The sequence below is a fragment of the Haemaphysalis longicornis genome, unplaced genomic scaffold (genome assembly GCF_048455015.1).
Source record: "Haemaphysalis longicornis isolate Haplotype H1 unplaced genomic scaffold, Haemaphysalis longicornis Haplotype H1 scaffold_534, whole genome shotgun sequence".
Lineage (NCBI taxonomy): Eukaryota > Metazoa > Arthropoda > Arachnida > Ixodida > Ixodidae > Haemaphysalis > Haemaphysalis longicornis.
The window spans coordinates 23,064-43,423 of NW_027526391.1; the positions used below are offsets into that span (position 1 = coordinate 23,064).

General features: G+C 49.0%; 1 protein-coding gene across 1 annotated transcript in view; it reads right to left on the reverse strand.

Annotated features, from left to right (window-relative positions):
- LOC144140891 (spliceosome associated factor 3, U4/U6 recycling protein-like) overlaps positions 1 to 20,360 on the reverse strand; it is a 60,394-nt gene that overhangs the window by 12,301 nt on the left and 27,733 nt on the right. The window contains exons 11-18 of the mRNA XM_077672382.1: positions 19,314 to 19,372; positions 17,711 to 17,820; positions 17,240 to 17,352; positions 16,505 to 16,581; positions 14,185 to 14,391; positions 7,569 to 7,644; positions 4,426 to 4,580; positions 43 to 126 (exon numbers count right to left, since the gene is read on the reverse strand). Of these exons, the coding sequence (XP_077528508.1) occupies positions 43 to 126; positions 4,426 to 4,580; positions 7,569 to 7,644; positions 14,185 to 14,391; positions 16,505 to 16,581; positions 17,240 to 17,352; positions 17,711 to 17,820; positions 19,314 to 19,372 (881 nt within the window). The remainder of the gene's footprint in view (positions 1 to 42; positions 127 to 4,425; positions 4,581 to 7,568; positions 7,645 to 14,184; positions 14,392 to 16,504; positions 16,582 to 17,239; positions 17,353 to 17,710; positions 17,821 to 19,313; positions 19,373 to 20,360) is intronic.

Sequence of the window (20,360 nt, forward strand, 5' to 3'; positions counted from 1 at the left end):
ACCAAGGCATTCGTCCGCTGGTAGCAATGGGGGGGCGCTCACCGTGCTCTTGAAGACTAGGTAGGCGTAGCCCTTGGACCTTCCCTTGTAGTCTCGTACAAGGCGCAGCTCTTCAATTTCCCCAACCTGCACAAAGGGGGGTACACAGTGAGGGGGAGGAGACAGAGGCACCCGAAAGGGGCACGCATGGTATTCCAGTGCATTGGGTGGTTGCCCTCAACCAGAGCTTGGTGCCTGCATAAAAAGCCGAGGGCATGTGATATCAGCACGGCACTGAATACCGAAGTGCAGTGGATTTGATTATGTCACCCTCCCCCTCCTTGCATTGCAAACACAATCAAGAAAACAAGTTAACGAGGAGAAGGGAATGCAGCCAAGACCAACTTAACACCAAATAACAAACCCACGTTGTGTAGTTTCGCACCTATTTGAACACACATCAGGGTAAATTGCATCACCGGGCCTCTCGCACGGAGCAAGGTCCACTGCCTGCCAAACCAGCATTCAGGGGTGAGACAGATGAATCAGATTTGGGAGCAGTTTTTGGAGCAGTGAAATCTCAATTTTGGAGCAGAACCACCTTGATTTGGAGCAGAAGAACGACATTTATTATGTCACCTTAGGTGCCTAAAAATCAAAATTGGAGCAGAAGAACAACATTTATTATGTCACCTTAGGAGCCTAAAAATTTTTGGCACCGAGGGTGTGTGAAGAGGGGGGGGGGGGGGCGGGGGGGCGGGGGGGGGCGGAGTGCACTTTTTAATCGGTTTTGCACGTACATAACACTGAAACAGCCTTTCAATAAAGTTTTTTCTACCAGAGTATCACAAGATACGAACTGCACTACCTTTTTTCCTACCACTTTTAAATTCTTAGCCTCTATGCATGGATAGCGCGGAGGGCCGTTGAAAATATTGAATTGAAAAACTAAGCAATCGTAAGGCATTTATACTATCATTTGATCGCCGAAATTATTATTTTTGTAATCGCAGACGTGGCTTTACGCACAATGCAGAGCCACGGCAAAAGTTGCGCAAAGCGAGGTGACAGTCGTCGCACCCCCCACCAGCCCTTCATTTCAATCCGCATGGCGCACATTCACTACGATCGTAATTTGAGTAACGTTGGTATGTTTAGCCACCTCCCTTTTGGCATTAAAATTCACTTCAGATAGGTGAACCATTATTACTAACGTGCAATAATAGCCCGTCCCGCTATCAGACACTGCTTGAACATTTTGCGGAGATGTAGCCTGCGCCGCTACTTCTGTAGTGTTGATTGTCCCATTCATGCTGCTCAAAAGCCCGCTGTCAAAGACAGCAATAACTCACCGTTTTATAACACCGCAATAAGTTCGAAATTTCACTTCAAGCACGCACCGCGCCTCACACTCAAGGCCAAAACACAGCGAATTCACGGGCATCAGGTAGTTTTGAATGAACTCCCGTCTTTCGAGTCGCACAGCTTTCCGCAACAGATCAAGCGACTGAATGTAAACCCAGCCACCCCCCATAACCAAAACCACGGTAGAAATCGGCGAAGAGCACTTTGCCTGAACTTGGCTCTCAGACGGTTTTGGAGCAGTTTGGCGCAATTTTTGCAATTCTCAAGCTTTCGGAGCAGCCTGGCGCAGGAAAACAAATTTGTATCAAAACTGCGCAATATGCGGAGCTGTCTCACCCCTGAGCATTGCACAGTTCCAAATGTGGTTGGCAAATTCGCTCGGCACGGAGCCACGCGCTGCCCGCCACAGTGAACAAGATTTGGCCAGTCATACATTGAACTCCACACGGACGAGCCATCGCAAGCAGGAGCACTTGCAATGTCAAGTACCCAATCACACACCCGCCTTGGCACTGCGATAATCCCCCGTCATGCACACCCCGTGCTATCAGTGTGCCATGGCTACCAGAGACCTTGCATCTGCCAATGAGCCGCTGAGCAGCTAGCACTCTTGCTTCAAAGTAGTACCTCCCGGCTACACCACAGGAACGCCAAAACTTGCCAGAAAGTGTCTCCAACATGATTACCACCCCGAGAAGTATGCCACTGTTGCAACTAACAGGTGCGCGAGGTACTTGGGAACGCTATTCCTTATCGCCATGCACACCAGCAGCCTCATCATATACATCTAGGTGTATGGCTTCTTGTTCGTCGACCCCTTATCATACATACTGCAGAGTTTGTTAAAAGATGGAAGTGCACAAGTTGAAGCAAAAAATGAAATGCCATGCAGTCCTCATCACCCTGGCCACGCATCACAGGGACTTGGAAATTGCCTCCTTTCTAAAAGCAGCTAAAAAGTCTTTGTATACAAGGTGCAGACAGAGCTGATGTGTTGTGGCGGTAACGTGGCATCTGTGGCGAAAAGGAGAAAGCACAGTCAGCGGTCAGGCATCGTCAGAACCCGTTAATTTCTCCGGCGGTGGTGTTATCCGTTGTCCGCCACTGCACATTTTTTGCAGGACTCCACGTTAATGCTGCCAGTTACGGGGATGTGCTTCCCACCATTGTAGAGCCTTGGATAGAGAGTGTTTCTAAAGGAAGACCTAGAGCCACTAGATCAGGTTTCAGGGTATTGGCACTCTTTTCTCTCATTGTTGTATGCCGCCAACAGCGGCCACTGGACCAATCCCGTCACATGACATTTGTTTACCCCGAAAGACCCGTGGGTGCTGACATTTTGGTGCCTCTGCATTGCCGCACACGCGCCCTTCGATAAGTCGTAATTTTCGGAGCGCAGTGTGGCTAAATGAAATGTTGAAAGTGAGTTTTTAAGCCCCAATACCGAGTAGCAATACTGTGCTGCTCCGTACTGGGCTGTTTCAACCGGCTGGAAAGTGGAAAATGCGTGTTTCGTTTCCCGCTGAAAACAAACGGCAGTGGCCTAGCGTGGAAAACGCCTGCTTTGCTTCCCGCTGGGAAAGAACGACAGCGGTCTAGTGTAACCTGCAGCCACTAGAAAAGCGTAGCTTAATTAGTGGCTCTAGTGTAACCTAGAGCCACTATATAAGCTACGCTAGCATAACCAAGCCAAGCCCGACCCTGTCGCACCGGTGCGCTGTCTCTAAATTCTCGAAAAGTAAACACAGCTGTCATGGTTGCCAGGCGGCGCCTGGACCAATTTTGCCTGTCAATGTCAGCCGCAATAGGGTGCACAAAGCTGGCCACCCTGGCATCAGGCACCAAAATGGCTGCTGCTGTGCGTCAGTGTCGTTACTCTTAAGTGTAGCTTATTTAGTGGCTCTAGGAAGACCATATGTCTTTCAGTAAGATTCGGTTCCTGTCCACACTGCCTGCGTCACCCAATAGAGGCATGGCTGACAACTTGTGACCCCGTCACTCCCAACTTGTGGCCTCCTAGTTCTCCAGATTTAAATCCGCTCGACTACTATGTCTGGGGCGTTGTTGAGAGAGAGGCCAACAATAAGCCGCATAATACAAAAACCTCGCTGAAGGCCGCCATTTCTCACTCAATGGCCAACATCTCTAAAGAGCAGCTGATCCGTGCATGCAGCCGTTTGCGAATTTGAATCAAACCGCTTATTGCTGCCGATGGCAGATTCATTGAGTAGTTAAGGAAATAAACCATAAAAGAAGTACGTCACAAAGTTTGGAGAAAATATGTCTGGTTTTGCTGGAGATGTTCTGTAGTGCCTGATGCCAACGTTCTGTTCTCTAATACCTCGCACACCTGTATATTGGAGAACAAAACATGGGCGACATAATAACACCCTTTATGTACATAGGAAGAGCACCACCAATCTCAATATGTTGAAAAGCAATCACGCAATCATAAGTACCCACAGGGCTGACTTCTATTTTGGATGGGAAAAGGAGCCAGGCAAGTGTTTTTAGCAACCATAGTTCTAAAACGGATAGACAACGGGAGTCCATCTTTGTGTGCTACCTGTGCAAGTGAGTCATCTTTTTAAAAAGAGTGTCTACGTGCAAAATTTCGCCCAGGCTGTTGGTGCTTGCCCGCTCCATCAGAGCTAGGTGCCCGTGTGCCCATTTGCCCCCCCGCTTGCCTGCTAAGCTCCTTGCTTGACAGCTAGGGCGACACATTTTAACGGAGGGCGCTGAAATTTACGAGGGCCAAGCACGCAACACAGAAAACGAACACAGAATGGGTGGTGGGCCCGCACCAATGCCAACTGGCCCAACAACAAGCTTTACTAGAGTTGCATGCTTGCTAGCGTGTCAGTGCTGACAGTACGTAACCCCATTGTCTCATCACCGCCCCCAGGACTGCCCAAGAGAACTTAGCGGCCAAGTTCCCTGTTCACTTCATGCCCTTAACCTTCAGCCACGCTTCTCCAGAGATGTGCACCCTCAGTCCTACCTCTTCTTTCTCTTCCCTCTGAGCCACTTGTGTGTTTGGGGTGCAACCCCGTAGTCAGTGCCCCATCCCCCGCTACCCACCTCCTTGAAGGCGTCCGTGATCTGGCTGTCCTCCACGTCGTAGGCCAGGTTGCTGAGGAAGACGGTGCGGATGTCTTTTAGCGGGTCAGGGGTCACAATCACCCCGTGCTTGGCCTGCTCCTCCGTTGCCGCCTCGCCTTGGACTTCCTCGGAGGCTGTGAGTGGGGTTTGGTGAGAGGGAGACCAAGTGCTTGGTAAGCGCTTCCGCAAGCACAGCGCTGACCCCATTTACCCAAGCAGGCTCTGCGAAAAGCCCTCCCAGCACACACTCCAGAGCTTACACAAACACACTCGGAAGCGAGACAGTCAGATGATGTCAGCTGGGGTGGTACTCTTAGCTTTGGCCATTTTACACGTCCATTTCAAAGAATTAATTTCGAGCAAACCCTGGTTGGCTGAAGGCAGCGTTGGCTTCTCTGGATGTGATTGGTCAGAGGCCCTGCAAGTGGGACTGACTGAAATGGATGTGAAATGGACATTTTTGAGACGCACAAGCACACTTGCACAAACTGGCACAGGGTTCAGAGTTAGTTCCAAATGAATAGAGTCAGTGCAAGGACCACTTTAATTGCGTGAAGCTTGTCATCTGCGCCCCCACGAGAATGTACATTTTCCACAGCCCTTCCACTCAAGCATCTTTTTCATCTGTACAGGATTTCATTGAGTTGCAGAAGAGTAAAAAAGGGTGAACCGAGGCTAAGCTGAAAATGCCCAAGTGCACTTTTACAGTACGTTTACAAGGCGAAGCAGACACTGGAAAAGGGTTTAGCTCACACAAAACCTTCAGTACTCTTAATTACAGAGATAATCACTGAAGTGTAAAGCAACATCAAACTCACTGTATGTAAAGCGTAAAGTAAAGCGTAACCTCAAAGCGTAACGTAAGGCCTAACATCAAGTCAGCAATTACCCATGTCCCTCCTCCCCCATCTCCCACTGTGCTCCCAACAATTTGGCTGGTGCCTTAGTGATGCTGCTGCTTAGGCTCCATTTCTTATCCACAATATTCTGAGGTGTAGGGCAGAGGCAGAGTTACTCCGTATACACCAGCTGCAAAACTCTTCATAGGCCTCGCGTATCAAAAGCCGGTTCACGGTTGGCCTCCTGTGATGGCAGAAAACAGGGGCAAGTGTGGGACAATCTGCTACACCCGCACGTGTAGCATAGTGAAGAGAATAAAGCTCTCACGCCCCGCGCCTCGCGCCATGACCTTGACGTCATGCGCGTGGTGCCGGGCAGGCATTCCTTCCAACATGCCACGGCGAGACGAATGAGCTCGAGAGAGAGATTGAAGGACACGTGGGTCAGCTGTTATCTACGCTCCCAGTTTCACCACCTTCCTTGGACGAATTGAAACAGGAACAACAACACGACGAACTTTGCCGCCAGCTCCGTGCATTCACGCAGAAGGGTTGGCCAAGCCGTCGCGACCTAAAACAAAACCTTAAGGAATTCTGGCCACATAAGGACAGCATCACCGAAGTCAACGACATCCTGATGCATGGCTTTCGGATAGTCGTGCCCAAAAAGCTACAGGAGTCAGCTCTCCGCGTACTGCACGAAGGCCATTTCGGCATCGACAAGTGCCGTGCGAGAGCAAGAAATGCTGTCTGGTGGCCTACGATTGACACCGACATCGAGAATCTTGTCAAGTCTTGCCGGACCTGCCTCCAGCACAGGACTAACCGGAAGATGCCGCTGCAGCCGACAGAATTTCCTGACAGGCCTTGGCAGTGAGTCGGCGTCGACCTGTTCTTCATTGGAGGAGCATGGTGGCTAATCGTCACCGACTACTACTCAAGGTATCCCGAGTTGGCCAAACTCACGAGCCTGAATGCGAGGGCAGTGGTAACTCACTGCAAGTCAATTTTTGCAAGGCATGGAATTCCCGAAGTGGTCATCAGTGACAACGGTCCACAATTTTCAAGGGGACCTGACTCACCGTTTACAGCCTTCGCCAAAGAATACGGTTTTAAACACGTGACATCGAGTCCCCGGTACCCTCAAAGCAACGGGCTCGCGGAAGCTGCCGTAAAAGTGATCAAGAGCTCCCTCGAGAAGACGGGCGATCCCTACAAAACGCTTTTGGCGTACCGGACGAGCCCACTCAAGAACGGTTACTCTCCCGCTGAGCTCCTAATGGGTAGGAGACTCCGCACTACTTTGCCGGCTTCTGCGGACAGCCTAGTCCCCTGCCTCCCGGACAGAGACAGGCTGAGGGCATACGAGGCTGAAAGCAGGAAAAAGCAACAGCACCACTTCAACATCTGGCATGGGGCACGAGACCTTCCGGACTTGGACCCCGACACTGACGTATGGATCGTGGACCTTAAAAAATTTGGCACGGTCAAAGAGCAAGCGGAGGAGCCGAGGTCCTACTGGGTCGACACGGAGTATGGATCTGTTCGCCGCAACAGAACTCACCTGGTCGCAATGCCTCAACATTCCAACGAGTTGCAGCAACAAGAGACAGTCCCGCGGAACCCATTATGCACAAGCAGTGACCATACTCACAGCAAGAGTGGCCGGTGCATAATTCCGCCATCGCGGTTGGAACCGTGACCTTTTTAGAGAGGGGAGGATGTGGGACAATCTGCTACACCCGCACGTGTAGCATAGTGAAGAGAATAAAGCTCTCACGCCCCGCGCCTCGTGCCATGACCTTGACGTCATGCGCGTGGTGCCGGGCAGGCATTCCTTCCAACAGCAAGCTCTGCGATATCTCTCCCAGAAAGCCGGAGTAGTACTCAAGTGCTCACAGATGCTGCCGAGGGTCATACCAGGAAAACCCTGGAAAACATTACCTAATTTAGAGTTCCCCAATTTGAAAAGCAAGCTCTATTTTGTGTTATTCATGCAAATGCTTAGAGAAGTTCAGTTTGTGTCCCCCAAGTGTCACACCCATACACTTGTCCCTCAGCTAACACGAAAATGGAGTGCTCACATGGTCTGAATCCTAAGGCAGAGTTTTGGAGCTGGTGCATACTGATGTGAAGCACAGACGCAGTAGACAAAATATATTTACGCTTGAGACCGGGGCAGGGTGCAAACCAGCATCGCCTCAAACCAAACACTAGCAAGCCTCCAACAAACACGCAGGGAGAGAGACAAACCACCGAGACAGGAGGGACGAGCCCACTCACTTTTGTGCTTTTTGGACGGTGGCCCGTCCACAGGCAGCGAGGGCACCTTGAAGCCATCCCCATCCTCCGCTGCCACCTGCTCCAAACAGGGCACGAACAGGGGCCGCAAGTAAGGAAGCGTACAATAACTGATCAGAGACAGCCAGGCAGGCAGACGCATCTGGACATGTCTAACCGAAAAAGTCACACCATTGTTACCGGCTTACCTGACCCTGTTCTGAGGTCATTGCCTCACCTCCAAAAACGGTGGTACTAACACATTCCAACTGACCAATACTTGCTCAAAAAGCTAAAATAAAATTAAAAAGCAAGCTTTTTTCACTAAATAATACATTATTCTATATTTACTTCAGTCAGAGTTTCAGTATTGAAAATTTTCAAAATAATCAGTAGTAAGGAATAGCGACGGTTGAGTTGATGCTCCTTCCTAAATACGATGCATATTTCAGCCATATTCCCCACGTAAGCCAATCCAAAGTCCATTCCTCTTTTTTTTTTTTCCGTGGTATCTGCTTATGTAACACTTACACACTGCGTTTCGACCGTTAAACACCAGTGAAACATTGCCAAGCACGTGCGCTGTGAAGAGCGCTCAGATAAGATCGAGCACCACACAAAATCCCACACAGCAACTGTACCATACCAGAAATAGAAACATTTTATTCGACACACGGCGCTATTTTATCGCCGCACAGCTAGCCTGCATTTCGAAAACCAGACTCCACCGAGCGGAAACGGGGAACGTGAAATGTGACAACAGGTGCAGAGACTGTCAGGTGCTGAAGCACTGTTACAACCCCATAGCTACTCAGAAACAACTTGCAGTGATGGTGTACTACACGTGACAAAATTTTTTTTCTGGCTGAAAAATGGGGATGCATTTGATGCGAACAAAGAGAGAAAATTTATCCTCGAATGTGTCTGAATGCACTCACAAGCAAGCTGGTACTACAGCAGCTGACAATGGTGTTGTGCACATTGAAGATTTCCGGGTGATCAAACTTAATCCAGTGCCCTCCACTAGGGTGCACCCCTCATAGCCAGTGTGCGTAACAATAATCACGCAGATTAGCATTATAGCTACAACTAACTAATTGGTTTTTGAATCAATGGTTTTAGTGTGCGTGTTTACAATGGAAAATTGCAGGCATGTGCAAAGGCGGCCAAATAGAAAAAAAAAAAAAAAAAAAAAAAAAAAACCTAGTGTCCCCCTTTTGGTTAGACACACACGTGATTGTCCCCAGAGGTAACCCTCAAATACATTCGTGTTTCGCGCCTTTTTACGTCTGACAGCACGCCACCACACAGTTCCCACACACACACACACTCCCAGAAGCACTTCACCTGCAGGATCCTGGTTAAAAAATGGTTAAGAAATGTGTCGGCCCGGTGACAGCCCCGCAAAAGAGAGAGAGAGAGAGAGAGAGAGAGAGAGAGAGAGAGAGAGAGAGAGAGAGAGAGAGAGAGAGAGAGAGAGAGAGAGAGAGAGAGAGAGAGAGAGAGAGAGAGAGAGAGAGAGAGAGAGAGAGAGAGAGAGAGAGAGAGAGAGGAGAGGGAGGGGAGGGAGAGGGGGGGGGGGGGTTAAGTCTGTTGCGACTATGCCTATTCAAAATCCTTCAATTTGAACGATACCTTGCGAGCCCCTTTTTATAGGGTTCCATGCTTTGCTGGAACAAGCAAAGCTATTTGGAGTTAGCTCAGAAAATTCCTTTTCAAAATCAGTTACCGTATTTTCCGGTCTATAAGTCGCATCTTTGTATAAGTCGCACCCCCCTCAAAATGACAGTTTTTCCGAAAAAAACGTATATAAGTCGCACCGGTGTATAAGACGCACCGGTGTACAAGACGCACTTGTTAATTACGTAAACTCACAGTGAATCAGATTGTTAGAAAGAGCGGCGAAAGTACATGGTTACGGCGGCCGCCGCCTATCAACGCATCGCCCGGTGAGGAGGGCTAGACACGTGCATCTCCCGTCCAAAGTCTTGACAGAACAAAGTTGTTAAAGTTCTCAAAAATGGTTTATTGATACACACAGATGGCTTGTACTTTCAAACGACGTTAGGCAAAACCATCAGTCTTCTTCCTCCGACTCACTAACAATTAATTCAGCAACTTCAAGTGGGAGTTCCGCCAGCAGATCGCTATCACCCTCCGACTCACTGATATCTTCTTCGCCAACATCGTCACCACTCGCGGAACGGGTCATTGCGGCCTTTATGAACCCAGCTACAACTGATTTTGTAGAAATGGAGTCCCAAGAGTCAGAGACCCATTTGGCCACCTCTCCAAACGTCGCGCGTCTCTCGCGTGCTGTCGTAAATCAGTGCAATAAAGGTGTCATGGCGGACGGAAGTGACGCGACCGGAAAATCGAAACTTATCAGCAAGCTGTCATTTTAAAAATTAGCAGCACGTTTACATCCTTCAGAGTAACTCTGTGATAATTTATAAGCTGCATTTTATTTTTGCTACCCAGTTTGATATTACTTTGAATTTATTCTGAACTGTAGTTACTGCGCATGGCAGAAAGTGGTGCGCGGTTGTTGCAGGCCATTATCATTGTTTTCGACTGGAATAAACTGTTAATTTTTTTGTTTAATGTCCTGAAGCGACGTTTGGGCTATGAGAAACACAGTAGCGGTGGGCTTCGGATTCATTTGACCATAGAGCTGTCTCCTAACGTGCACTGCCCACGCGCGGCCGCCGCGAACCGGAATTCTTCTATACATAAGTCGCACCGGTGGATAAGACGCACCAACGAAAATTTCAGAAAAAAACCGCGACCTATACACCGGAAAATACGGTATGTTCTCATTTTTGCAACAAAAACCTGATTTTTGACAGGCGTTTGCATCACCTGGGTGTGGAAAAGGGGCGTGGTCATCACGCGTTACCGCTACCAACGAAGAATGCGTGCCACTCATAATTACTCTGCATCAGCGTTTGGTTTTTGTTATTAGGCCACGAATGGTGAATCAGCAAACAATTTTCAATCGTCAGGTTTGCACTCTGACTGTAATAATCCCTGAAATCGGCTGAAAATGTCGAGCAGTGCCTGTTTGCAAAGCTACTTTATAATTTTAGGCAGATTTATTGCCTTTGCGCACGTTGTTCTAAGTTGTGTTGTAGTTCTACTTATCACAAGACCATTCGCGAACAGTTTAAAACAGTTTCGGTTTCGTTTCTGCATTGCGAAATTCACATTATCAGCTCTTTTCTTGCGTGAGCATCCTCGCTTGCGCCTCGTGGGGCATTTCAGCGAGCAGTTAGAAGCGGTCGCTGGAGCTGCCTGCACCACTTCACGGCCAGGGCCGACACTTTGTTGCCGCCTCTTACCACTCTTACCATGCCGCAGACCACACACCACACCAGTTGTAACCGGGCCGGCGTTGCAGCGCCTGCGACGTGCACTGAATATTTTCGTGAGAAGAAATCGCTCCATGCGGTTCACACTTTAGAATGTTGTGCAGATAAGCCACCGCTCTTTCCCTTTTCGAACAAGCAAGCTACGCAAAGCCGAAGATTTCCACCACCGGTACGCTGCGCTGATAAGCAACCGCCTTTGGCATCGTGACCACAAAGTGAGGTTTAGAAGAAAAAAAAAAAAAAAAAAAAAACACGCTGGCGTTTTTATTACATTCCGTGGCATCTGTTCATAGATGCTATAAACACAGCCACGATCCTCCAAAACAAACAACGGAAGTTAAAGCCGTGTAAGACCGTGCTTGCAATGTGCAAGGCCCTGCAGCAGCGGCTGAATGTAAAAAAAAAAAAAAATAACCCACAACAACATATAAAGACCAGGCCTTTGATTCTAAGTGCCGTGAATTTGAGTGATGATAAATAAAGGATGACTTGAGAGGTAGGTTGTGATGTGGTTGTATTCACGCATGTTTTGGTTATAGTGCGATACCGCTTATAGTGCGGATTTTTACGGCTTCCGCGACATACAGTCGAACACGGATATATCGAACACGGGTATATCGAATTATTGTCTATATCGAACTCATAAATTATCCCCTTGAAAATTTTGTGTAAAAGTATAGGAATTCGTACGTTTATATCGAACCGTATTTTTCCCGACATCGGGTATATCGAACGCCGCGGGAGCTGGTAGGTGCTCTTCGGCGGTCGCTGCACCCCCGATTGAGGTTGAGGAGGATTTGGAGGAATGCGCGGGCATGCCGAAGGTCGGGTACAGGAGGCGACTCCTCGATAGGCTTTTGATGAACCTCCGCATGGGCACCGAGCTTAAGGTTGACTTGCTGGGAGCCATACATATGATGACAAGCGCTTGGAACGGCGTGAAGAAGGAGACCGTTGCCAACTGCTTCCGGAAGGCAGGCTTTGTGACGGCCGAACTTTCCGAAGCTTGCAAAGACGGCGACGACGACGACGAGTGCATGGGCGACACGTTTCGTGAGTTGTCGTTCCTTTTCCCGGCTGCTGTTCCAGCCGGAGTGTCTGCCGACGACTTCGTGAACGCTGACACCAATGTTCAGGTTGTTTCGAGCCTCGGTGACGAGGATATTGTAGCTGCGGTCGCAGGAACCCAGGCCGATAGCTCGAGGGGTGAAGATCGTCCGGACGAGGAGGCGGCTACACGATCGTACTCCGCGGGTGAAGTGGCCGCTGCGTTCAGCTTGATTCGCCGTTGTTGCGGCGACATGGAAGAAACTGGGCTGTCGCACCTGGACGGCCTCGAAAAGATTGAGACCAGAGTCTTTAATTTCATTTCCAGGACGAAGAAGCAGGCCAAGATCAGCGATTTTTTTTTGAAGCAGGCCAAGATCAGCGATTTTTTTTTACGGAAATAAAGCGTCCTGTTTCGTCGTGAGTGTGGAATAAGTTGTCATTCTTGAATGCGCCCATCGGTAAGTGATCGTTCGCCATAGGTGAGGTCTCAGAGCCCATATTTTTTATATCGAATTTTTCATATATCGAACTATTTCGTGATCCCCTTGGAGTTCGATATATCCGTGTTCGACTGTATGTTATAAGCTGTCTACACTGTACTAATTTTTCGGACTGATAAAGAAACCTCGTAAAATATGAAAAACATTGCGCACACCGTAAAGCAATGGTCTCAAACAGGCTGCATCTGAGAGAGAGAGAGAGAGAGAGAAAAGCTTTTATTAAAAATATGCACGTAGGCCTGTTTAGTCCTCACATTCCAGAGAACCTCTGGTGACGTCTTCAAGCCGCTGCCTGATGTACGCCGCCAGTTGCCTTTGTTCTTCGGTGGTGCTGGTTGCGGTCAGCCATCCTTTGTTGGGTGTGTTTGTAGTGTTGTGTATGGTTGTGCAGTTCCAGAGTATATGATCTCGGTCGAGTATGACGTTACAGGTAGAGCAAGTAGGGGGTGGTGTGTCAAGATCTCCCCATATCTTGTGTAGTCTAGCTGGAGTGTCCAAGGTGTCCGTTTGAGCTTGTCTTATTAGGGTTGCTTGGTGTCTTGTGAGCGTGTCAGAGAGCTGTGGCAGTTCCCTCCTTCCCGTGGAGTAGTCCTTCAATTTAGGTGCTGTTGGGACCATGAGCGTTTGATTTGGTTCGAAGTTGGCAGGAGCCCGTGCTGCGGCTTCTCGGGCCAGCTGATTAGCTTTTTCGTTGCCTGCCATTCCTTCGTGCCCAGGTATCCAGTACACTGTTACGGATCCCTTGATGCTGTTGTTGATGGCCGTAGCTATGGCTTGTGGCAGTTCCATGCTTAGAAGTTGGTGACAGGTGCTTTTTGAGTCAGTGTATGTACGTGTGCTTCGTGGGGCTGGATGTGTGGTCAATGGCGGTGGCGATGGCGGTGAGTTCAGCCCAGATGGGTTCCACAAGGGGGATGCACTGCTGGTACTCCAATTTTCCTTTGAGGTCAGCATACGCTATGCTTGCTGCTGTGTCTGTTACTGCTGCATCTGTGTATACGTGGTTGTTGAATTGGTCTGCAGCTGCTCGTTTATCGAGGTATTTGGCTCGAATGCTGGTTAGCCAGGGTGAAATAAAGAAAAGAAAGAAAGAAGAAATCACAACCGTGTGTGTGCCGTGTGTGCCTTATGCGCCACATGCGCCCTGCAAAACTTGCTGTTGCTGCTCCTTCCATGCGTACACTTATCAAGGTATTGCACTGTCTTTTCGGGCGTGTGACGGGTGAAGCAGTTGCTTTCAATCAGCTTATTTGAGGGCGCTAGTTTACGATGCGCGTGGGAGCGCCGTCACATGGTATTTTTCATATTTCACGAGGTTTCTTTACCAGTCAGAATAAATGAGTACGCGGTTAGTTCGTCGCTAAAAATGCCACAGTTAGATTCCTCTGGTGGGTACCTACAAGAGTCTCCTTGACACTTCAATGATTAGTGCAGTACTTTTCGAGTTAGAGAATCAATTAAATGTAATTAATCAAACCTCATTAACGCAAAAATTACTGACCGCTACTCCACTGTACTGGGAATATTATGCGCTAGGTTTTGTTCAAGTAACGCCATTGCTCTTTTTTAAAATCTTGGTGCATAATAGCTGGGGCACCCTGTACACACACCGCCTAAGCCCTGAGCCACTGCGCCAGGTGGCAGCCACAGCTACCGGCAAGAAAATGTCGGCCCCAAGAGAGGTCACGTCTGCCGTACCTGAGCCTCCCCATTGTCCCCTTCCGGTGCCTTTCTCTTGGCCTGGTTGGGTGGCTCCCGCTTGAAGACCTTGGTCTCGGCCGCCTGCTGCTTCTCGGCCTTGCGCTCAGCCTTCTTCTCGGCCTTGCGCTCGGCCTTCTTCTCCGCCCGGTGGACCTTCTTGTGGGCCTCCTGCTCTGCCTCGCGCGCTGCCTCGCGGGCTGCAACCTGGTGATCCCAGCAGGAAGGAGGAGGAGGCAAAGGGGGTGAAGTTCTCTTTTGAGGCAAAATTCCAAGGACAGTGAGGTATCTGAGAGCGTAAAAGTTAGCTGCTATCCAGCAGATGCAGTAAGGGGACCCGAAAGGTTGCCGGCCCAAGTCAGCAGACACGGAGAAACATCTGAATCACAAACGACATGATATGTGATGGCTCCATGGGCTAGCACGGCCTGGCCTTTGAAGTACCTTTGTCTAGACGTTAAATGTTAGGTGCTTACCGCCCCCCTCATCCTTGTCGCATTGTTTTCTGCCCCAGGTTTAGAAGAGAGCTTAATACACCAGACTGTAAGTGCACTGCATCAGTCCAAAGCTCTGCAGCACGCACAGCAGTCATTGGGATGCATGCAAGCGTAATAAGGCATGACTACTAGGGGAAAGAAACACTGGACAATGCTAGACTTCAACTGAATGATCTGAAAAAAAAAAAAAAAAAAGTCTGGAAAAAGATGCTTCACTTCATTCAATTGAAGTCTAGCAGGGTTCCCATCCTCTGGTCCTTGTTTTGCAAGTAGTCATGTCTTATTATGCTCATTACCAAATGGCCCAGTTTTCCACCTAACACAACAAGAACCTTCACACAAAAGCCAAAGAAAGGCCCCTTTCCCACACCTGACAAGGGCTGTCGTCTCTTCCCCCTCCCCCTCCTACTTTTGCTTGCTTCCTTTCTTCGTTCCTTCATTCTTCCCTCCCTCCCCTCCTCCCCCTCTGACCCGCCTTCGTCCCCCTTTTCTGGTCACATGATAATGACAATGTAGGCTCTTGGCCAATGCCACAACAACAAAGAGGACTGATTACAGGCAACATCAAAGCATGGAACTTCTTAAAAGCTGATTCTTTACAATTACACAAATTTCCCCCAAAACCTCACATTCTAAACAAAAATCTGGTCCCAGCTTTGAATACCAAACCCGGAAAAATTCCCTCACTATTATCTTTCTTTCTTTTTCTTTTTTTTTTCTAGATCCGAAGTTTCTGGGAATGTTAGAATGTTTTTTTCCACCCTGGCTTTGGGTGGATGATTCCATCTCCTTCCCTGAGATTTCCCACTACGTATGCCCTTCTGACACAGCCAGCAGAACACAACAGAACAAACACGTGGAACCAGCCACATTTCGTTCATCTAAGTACAGACAGGGCTGTAACTTCCCCAAACTCACCCGAAATTGCAAAGTAACAAAACAAAAAGAAACTGCACCCCGTATGCAGTTATACACCAAGTTTTTTCCATTCAAAACACAAACACTGCATTTTCGGTAAAACTAGAACGAAAAAAGTACCAGTACTGACAGACATTTTTAAGTTTTCATTTCTTTCTCAGGAGTTTCCTTGACTTTGAAATGAAAGCACTAATGTGCATGTAGCGGCGCGGGTCCGCCGCGCCGAGACGACGACGACGACGAAGGCAGAACCACGAGGCGCGTGCTCACGTGCGCTCGCGCTGGAGGAATAAAAAATCAGTTCGAGTGGTCAGCTGACTGCTGTTCAAAGAGAAATGGTGTCGTAAGTACTTTTCCTATTTACTGTCACAATATAAGGCCCAACCTCCGTCCATTCTGACCATTATCTGCAAGACGGTGCAGTGCACTGAAAACCACACGAATGCACTGATGGAAGTTCGAGTTTCGAGGGCACAAAGACACTCCCACGGCCCCTCTTAGGAAGGTCGCAAGCTGAAACCAGAGCTCTGTTGTAACTAAAGCCACCAATACTCTCACAAAGACCAACACCTCCTGGAGAATGCACCCACGATTACCAGAACACGTGTCCCTCGACAGCCCATCAAATTCAATTCATGTCGCGACCGGCGCAGTGACAACCAGCCACGACAGCGTTTGGGCTCGAACTGATTTTTTATTCCTCCAGCGCGAGCGCACGTGAGCGCGCGCCTCGTGGTTCTGCCTTCGTCGTCGTCGTCGTCTCGGCGCGGAGGACCCGCGCCGCTACATGCACTATCTGAATTTCCTGCTACCATTCGGCACTAATTGATTAAAATTCGATTCGAACCCATCTCAGGGTTGAGTGAACTGCAAATGTGTTGCACAGGGAGATGGCCTCCACTTGCCTTTTCCCTTTTCTCCAGCACTCTTCGCATGTGGGCATCGTACTTCTCTGTCGCCACGTCCAGGGTCTCCAGGGTCCCTGCAGCACATGCAAGCCCCCCCAATATGTAGTTCCCCGCCACGTGGCCTCAACATGGTTGAACGAGCAGAACCAGACAACAGGCTCCAAGACAGACACTGCTACAGCCTTCCTTCAGGCCTTACTTCTGACCGAGTTCTCAACCAACTTCCACTGTGTCTTGAATAACCAAAAGAGGAGCAGCATTTGTTTCTGCAGCCTGCTTGAGAGGAAAAGTTGGGTTATTTGCTACAGTGGTGTCTAGAACAAAAGGAAAGCACACTTAGATAAGTACAACTCACCGAAAAGCAGCAGCAGCAGCACTCGTGTGAATCTACCACTATGTTCAGGTCCATTAGAGTCCCATTACTAGCCTGCTGCATCTGCCGAGCACTTCTTGTCATGGCCAACCGCACCACAAAGATTGGTCGTTCACCGACACTGGTAGCACAAATGTTGAGGAGGGGAGGGGGGGGGGATTTGCCACCAATGAAAACACAGGCCACAAAACGCTTTTGTCAGGTCAAAACGCCCTTCTTACATACTGGCAATGCTGTGCCCAGAACCAGGCCCAGAGCCTCTCCTTGTGGCAAACGAACAGCAAACTGTTCCTTTCCCAGCCGACCTGCCACCCAGGAGGAGGAGAAGGAGGAGGAGGGAGAGAAGGGCCGCTGCTTGCCTTCCTCACGCTCAAAGAGCAGCAGCAGGTCACCGAGGCTCTCAGGCCAGTCCATGGCCGCATACATGCCCCGCAGCAGAACCTTGCGGTAGTGCTTGGCATCCCCAAAGGTCCTGTATGGAGAGGCAGAGGTAAGGAAAGGGCGTCAAGATCCCAGGCAGTTGCAAGGGGCATTGCTGTTCCAAACCTTCTGTTATGCACTCAGTAGAACAGGACACTTGCACGGGTAGAACACACACAAACTTAGCCGAAAAAGCTAGGTGAGGCCGCCAGCTTTGCTCTTTTCCCAGTATTTGTGCCACTAGTGTGAAGCTGCCCCAATTTTTTCTGGTACCATCGTGGTCACAGCTTACAAAGGGTGCAATTTGTCGACCTTTGTTCCTTCTGAGCAGCCAGCAGCCTTACCGCCCATCTCAATTGTGACAGTCCAGGTGAGAGAGGGAGAGACCAGAGTGAGCAAAGCGCAGGCACCTCTCGAAGTTTGCGTAGTCGAGCCACGTCTGGGCATCGGTGACCCGGCCCTGGTTGGTGATGTCGTTCCAGAGCTCCCGGGCCCTGGGAAGGTTGCCACACAGCGTCGCCTGCACACCCACCGGGGAAAGAAGGAGGAGGAGGAGGAACAGGGAAGAAGACGCAATGACGTCCACTGCACAGCAAGAGACGCCCCATCAGGGGTCCTCCTGGTGGGCATGCTCTCTAGGCTTCTGCACGTCAAACTCAGAAGTGGGGCTCCTAGCCCACTTCATCACCACTACGCAGCTTACCAAGAAATGGAAGCTAGCTCAATCTGCATCCGATTTGATACAAGACATACCTGGCTGAGAATGCCCCATGAGCAAACGGGGCAATGTCTCTGGCACAGCAAACAGGATGTTTACTTTGCCACTCTCTCCTATGTAACGTAACGGATTGTCCTAGTGGGCGTTTCATAAATGGTAATATTGAGTGACAAGTTACGTAAAGACACAAGGGCACTGCTACAACTACTACTCTAGCCCTTGTGCCTCATCCTTTTTTGTCCCCGTGTACTCTTGCGCTCAACCTGACCAGCAGCTCTCCTCGGTAACACTCGCAAACCACTGTGAGGAGCAAATGAGCAGAACACCCCGATTTCACTTCTTGCAATCAACTACAACAGGTGTATGCTGAGCTCAGAGGAGTGAGGCCTGTGCGATGCTCTAGCAGTCCACATGTTAAATCAATGTTTACACACTGAGTTCTGCACAAGGACAAACGACACTTCCCTCAGCATACAATATCACACAGAGTTTGCACAATGTCATAATGAAATGGGCTACAACAAACAAATTTATGCGACTAAGTGAACACAATCCCCCTTTGCTTTATTGGCAGTGTTGAGGATGGTGGTCCTAATTATTTCATCTCATCTCCACCTCAAATTTGTTACAACGGGGTGACAAGACAAAGCCACATTGCTGGCCTTGGTCCCATTTACTCGAGCCATCGCCGGTTCCATGGCATCCTAACATGATCATCTGCACCTCCGTTGTGGGAGTAAAGGACACCGAATCTGAAAAGAATTTTAACACTACTCGGCGGAAGCATGGAAGAAAATACTATGTGTGCTGCAATGCGACCGGTTCAAGCCCAATTCATCAAAATGACAGCAGACAGTGCAACTGGCACTGCCACATCACCTCCTGAAAGCTGGCACACGATTCGAACTTGGTTGCTGGGGCCATCTAGGAAGCAGCCAAGAAACTACGAGAGATTACCTCCCTTTTTCGAGGACTGCCAAGATCACAAATACAAGAAAAATACCGTTAGAAACCCGTTAATGAAATCAGTAGAGAAGTATTGAGAGTAGAGAGACCGCTGCCACCGTCTATCTCATCAAGCTACTGGAGATACCCTCATTATCTCTTCTCCCCCCCCCCCCTCCTAAATCTCCCACCCGAGAGAACAAGCCAAAAACCAACTCCCTTTCCAGCACGTGATAAGCACCGTGACTTGTGAGACTTGCAGCAGGAAATAAAACCGCATTTTCATTCCCCAAGTGAGAACCTGACATACACAGTTAATTAAGTGTTGGAAGTCTACCACTGCAACTCACCTCCAGCTTGGCCCAATACTTGAGCACAGGGCCACATATATCACCCTCTGTTGCCGCATCTGAAACATAGAAATCAGTGCGGACACACGTTCTGGAAACTGCACAACCTCATAGTCTGTAATAAACGCTAAACCGCGACATCACTCCTCATTAAGCTCGCTTCAGGGTCAATTTTTCAAATGAGAACTACACGCATCGTACCTAGACAAATGGCTCTAAGAATGCAACTGGTGTTTCAAAATTTAATTTTATGCCTTTAGAGGCATTCATACTCAAAAAGGCGTTCACGTTCAAAATGCATTCATAGACGTTCCCACTAAATGTGTTCACAGGTGTTTGTAACTTTCGATGCAGCGACGTGCCATGGCTTTTCACTTTGAAAGAGACAGATTGGTTGGTTATGGAGTTCAATGCGTTGAAGCTACACCTGGTCTATGAGGTGCGGGCTCTGGATTAATTTCAACCACCTGGGGATTTTGAACGTGCGCTGAAATCCCTACTTTTGGCTGGAAGGTTCAATTGAGGAAGGAGCAGGCAGTTATGCAGACAGACAGACATTAAAATTTTCAGGTATTAGTAGCTTAAATATCACCCTTAACTCTTTCCTCACGGCGCCATAGGCCATCGGACACGGAGTTCCGATGATTTCAAACGTCCCGCGAAAGCTAAAAACAGCGCCTGGCGGACAACTATTGCCATCTGGCGTATTTATTGACAACTCATTTTTCGATTTTATTATGTTTTGTTGATATCTCGTGTGCAGAGATTGCGCCAAGAGTGAAATTTGAACCCGCGATAGTGGTGAGTTGTGTGAAAACGGCATCCGCTGTATTTGGGCTGTATTTATAAACAAAACGGGCTACCTATCGGATGACTGCGGCTTTACACATTGATGTGTAGGGTCTGGACAACGTATGGTGGGGATATTTTGCCAAATGCGCCGCGTCATATCGCATTATCACCTTCATGATAGCCTGGCACTCGTGTCAGATTACCGCTACAGAGCGATGCACGACACTTCTCAAGAGCGCTAGATTTTTTTTTCTG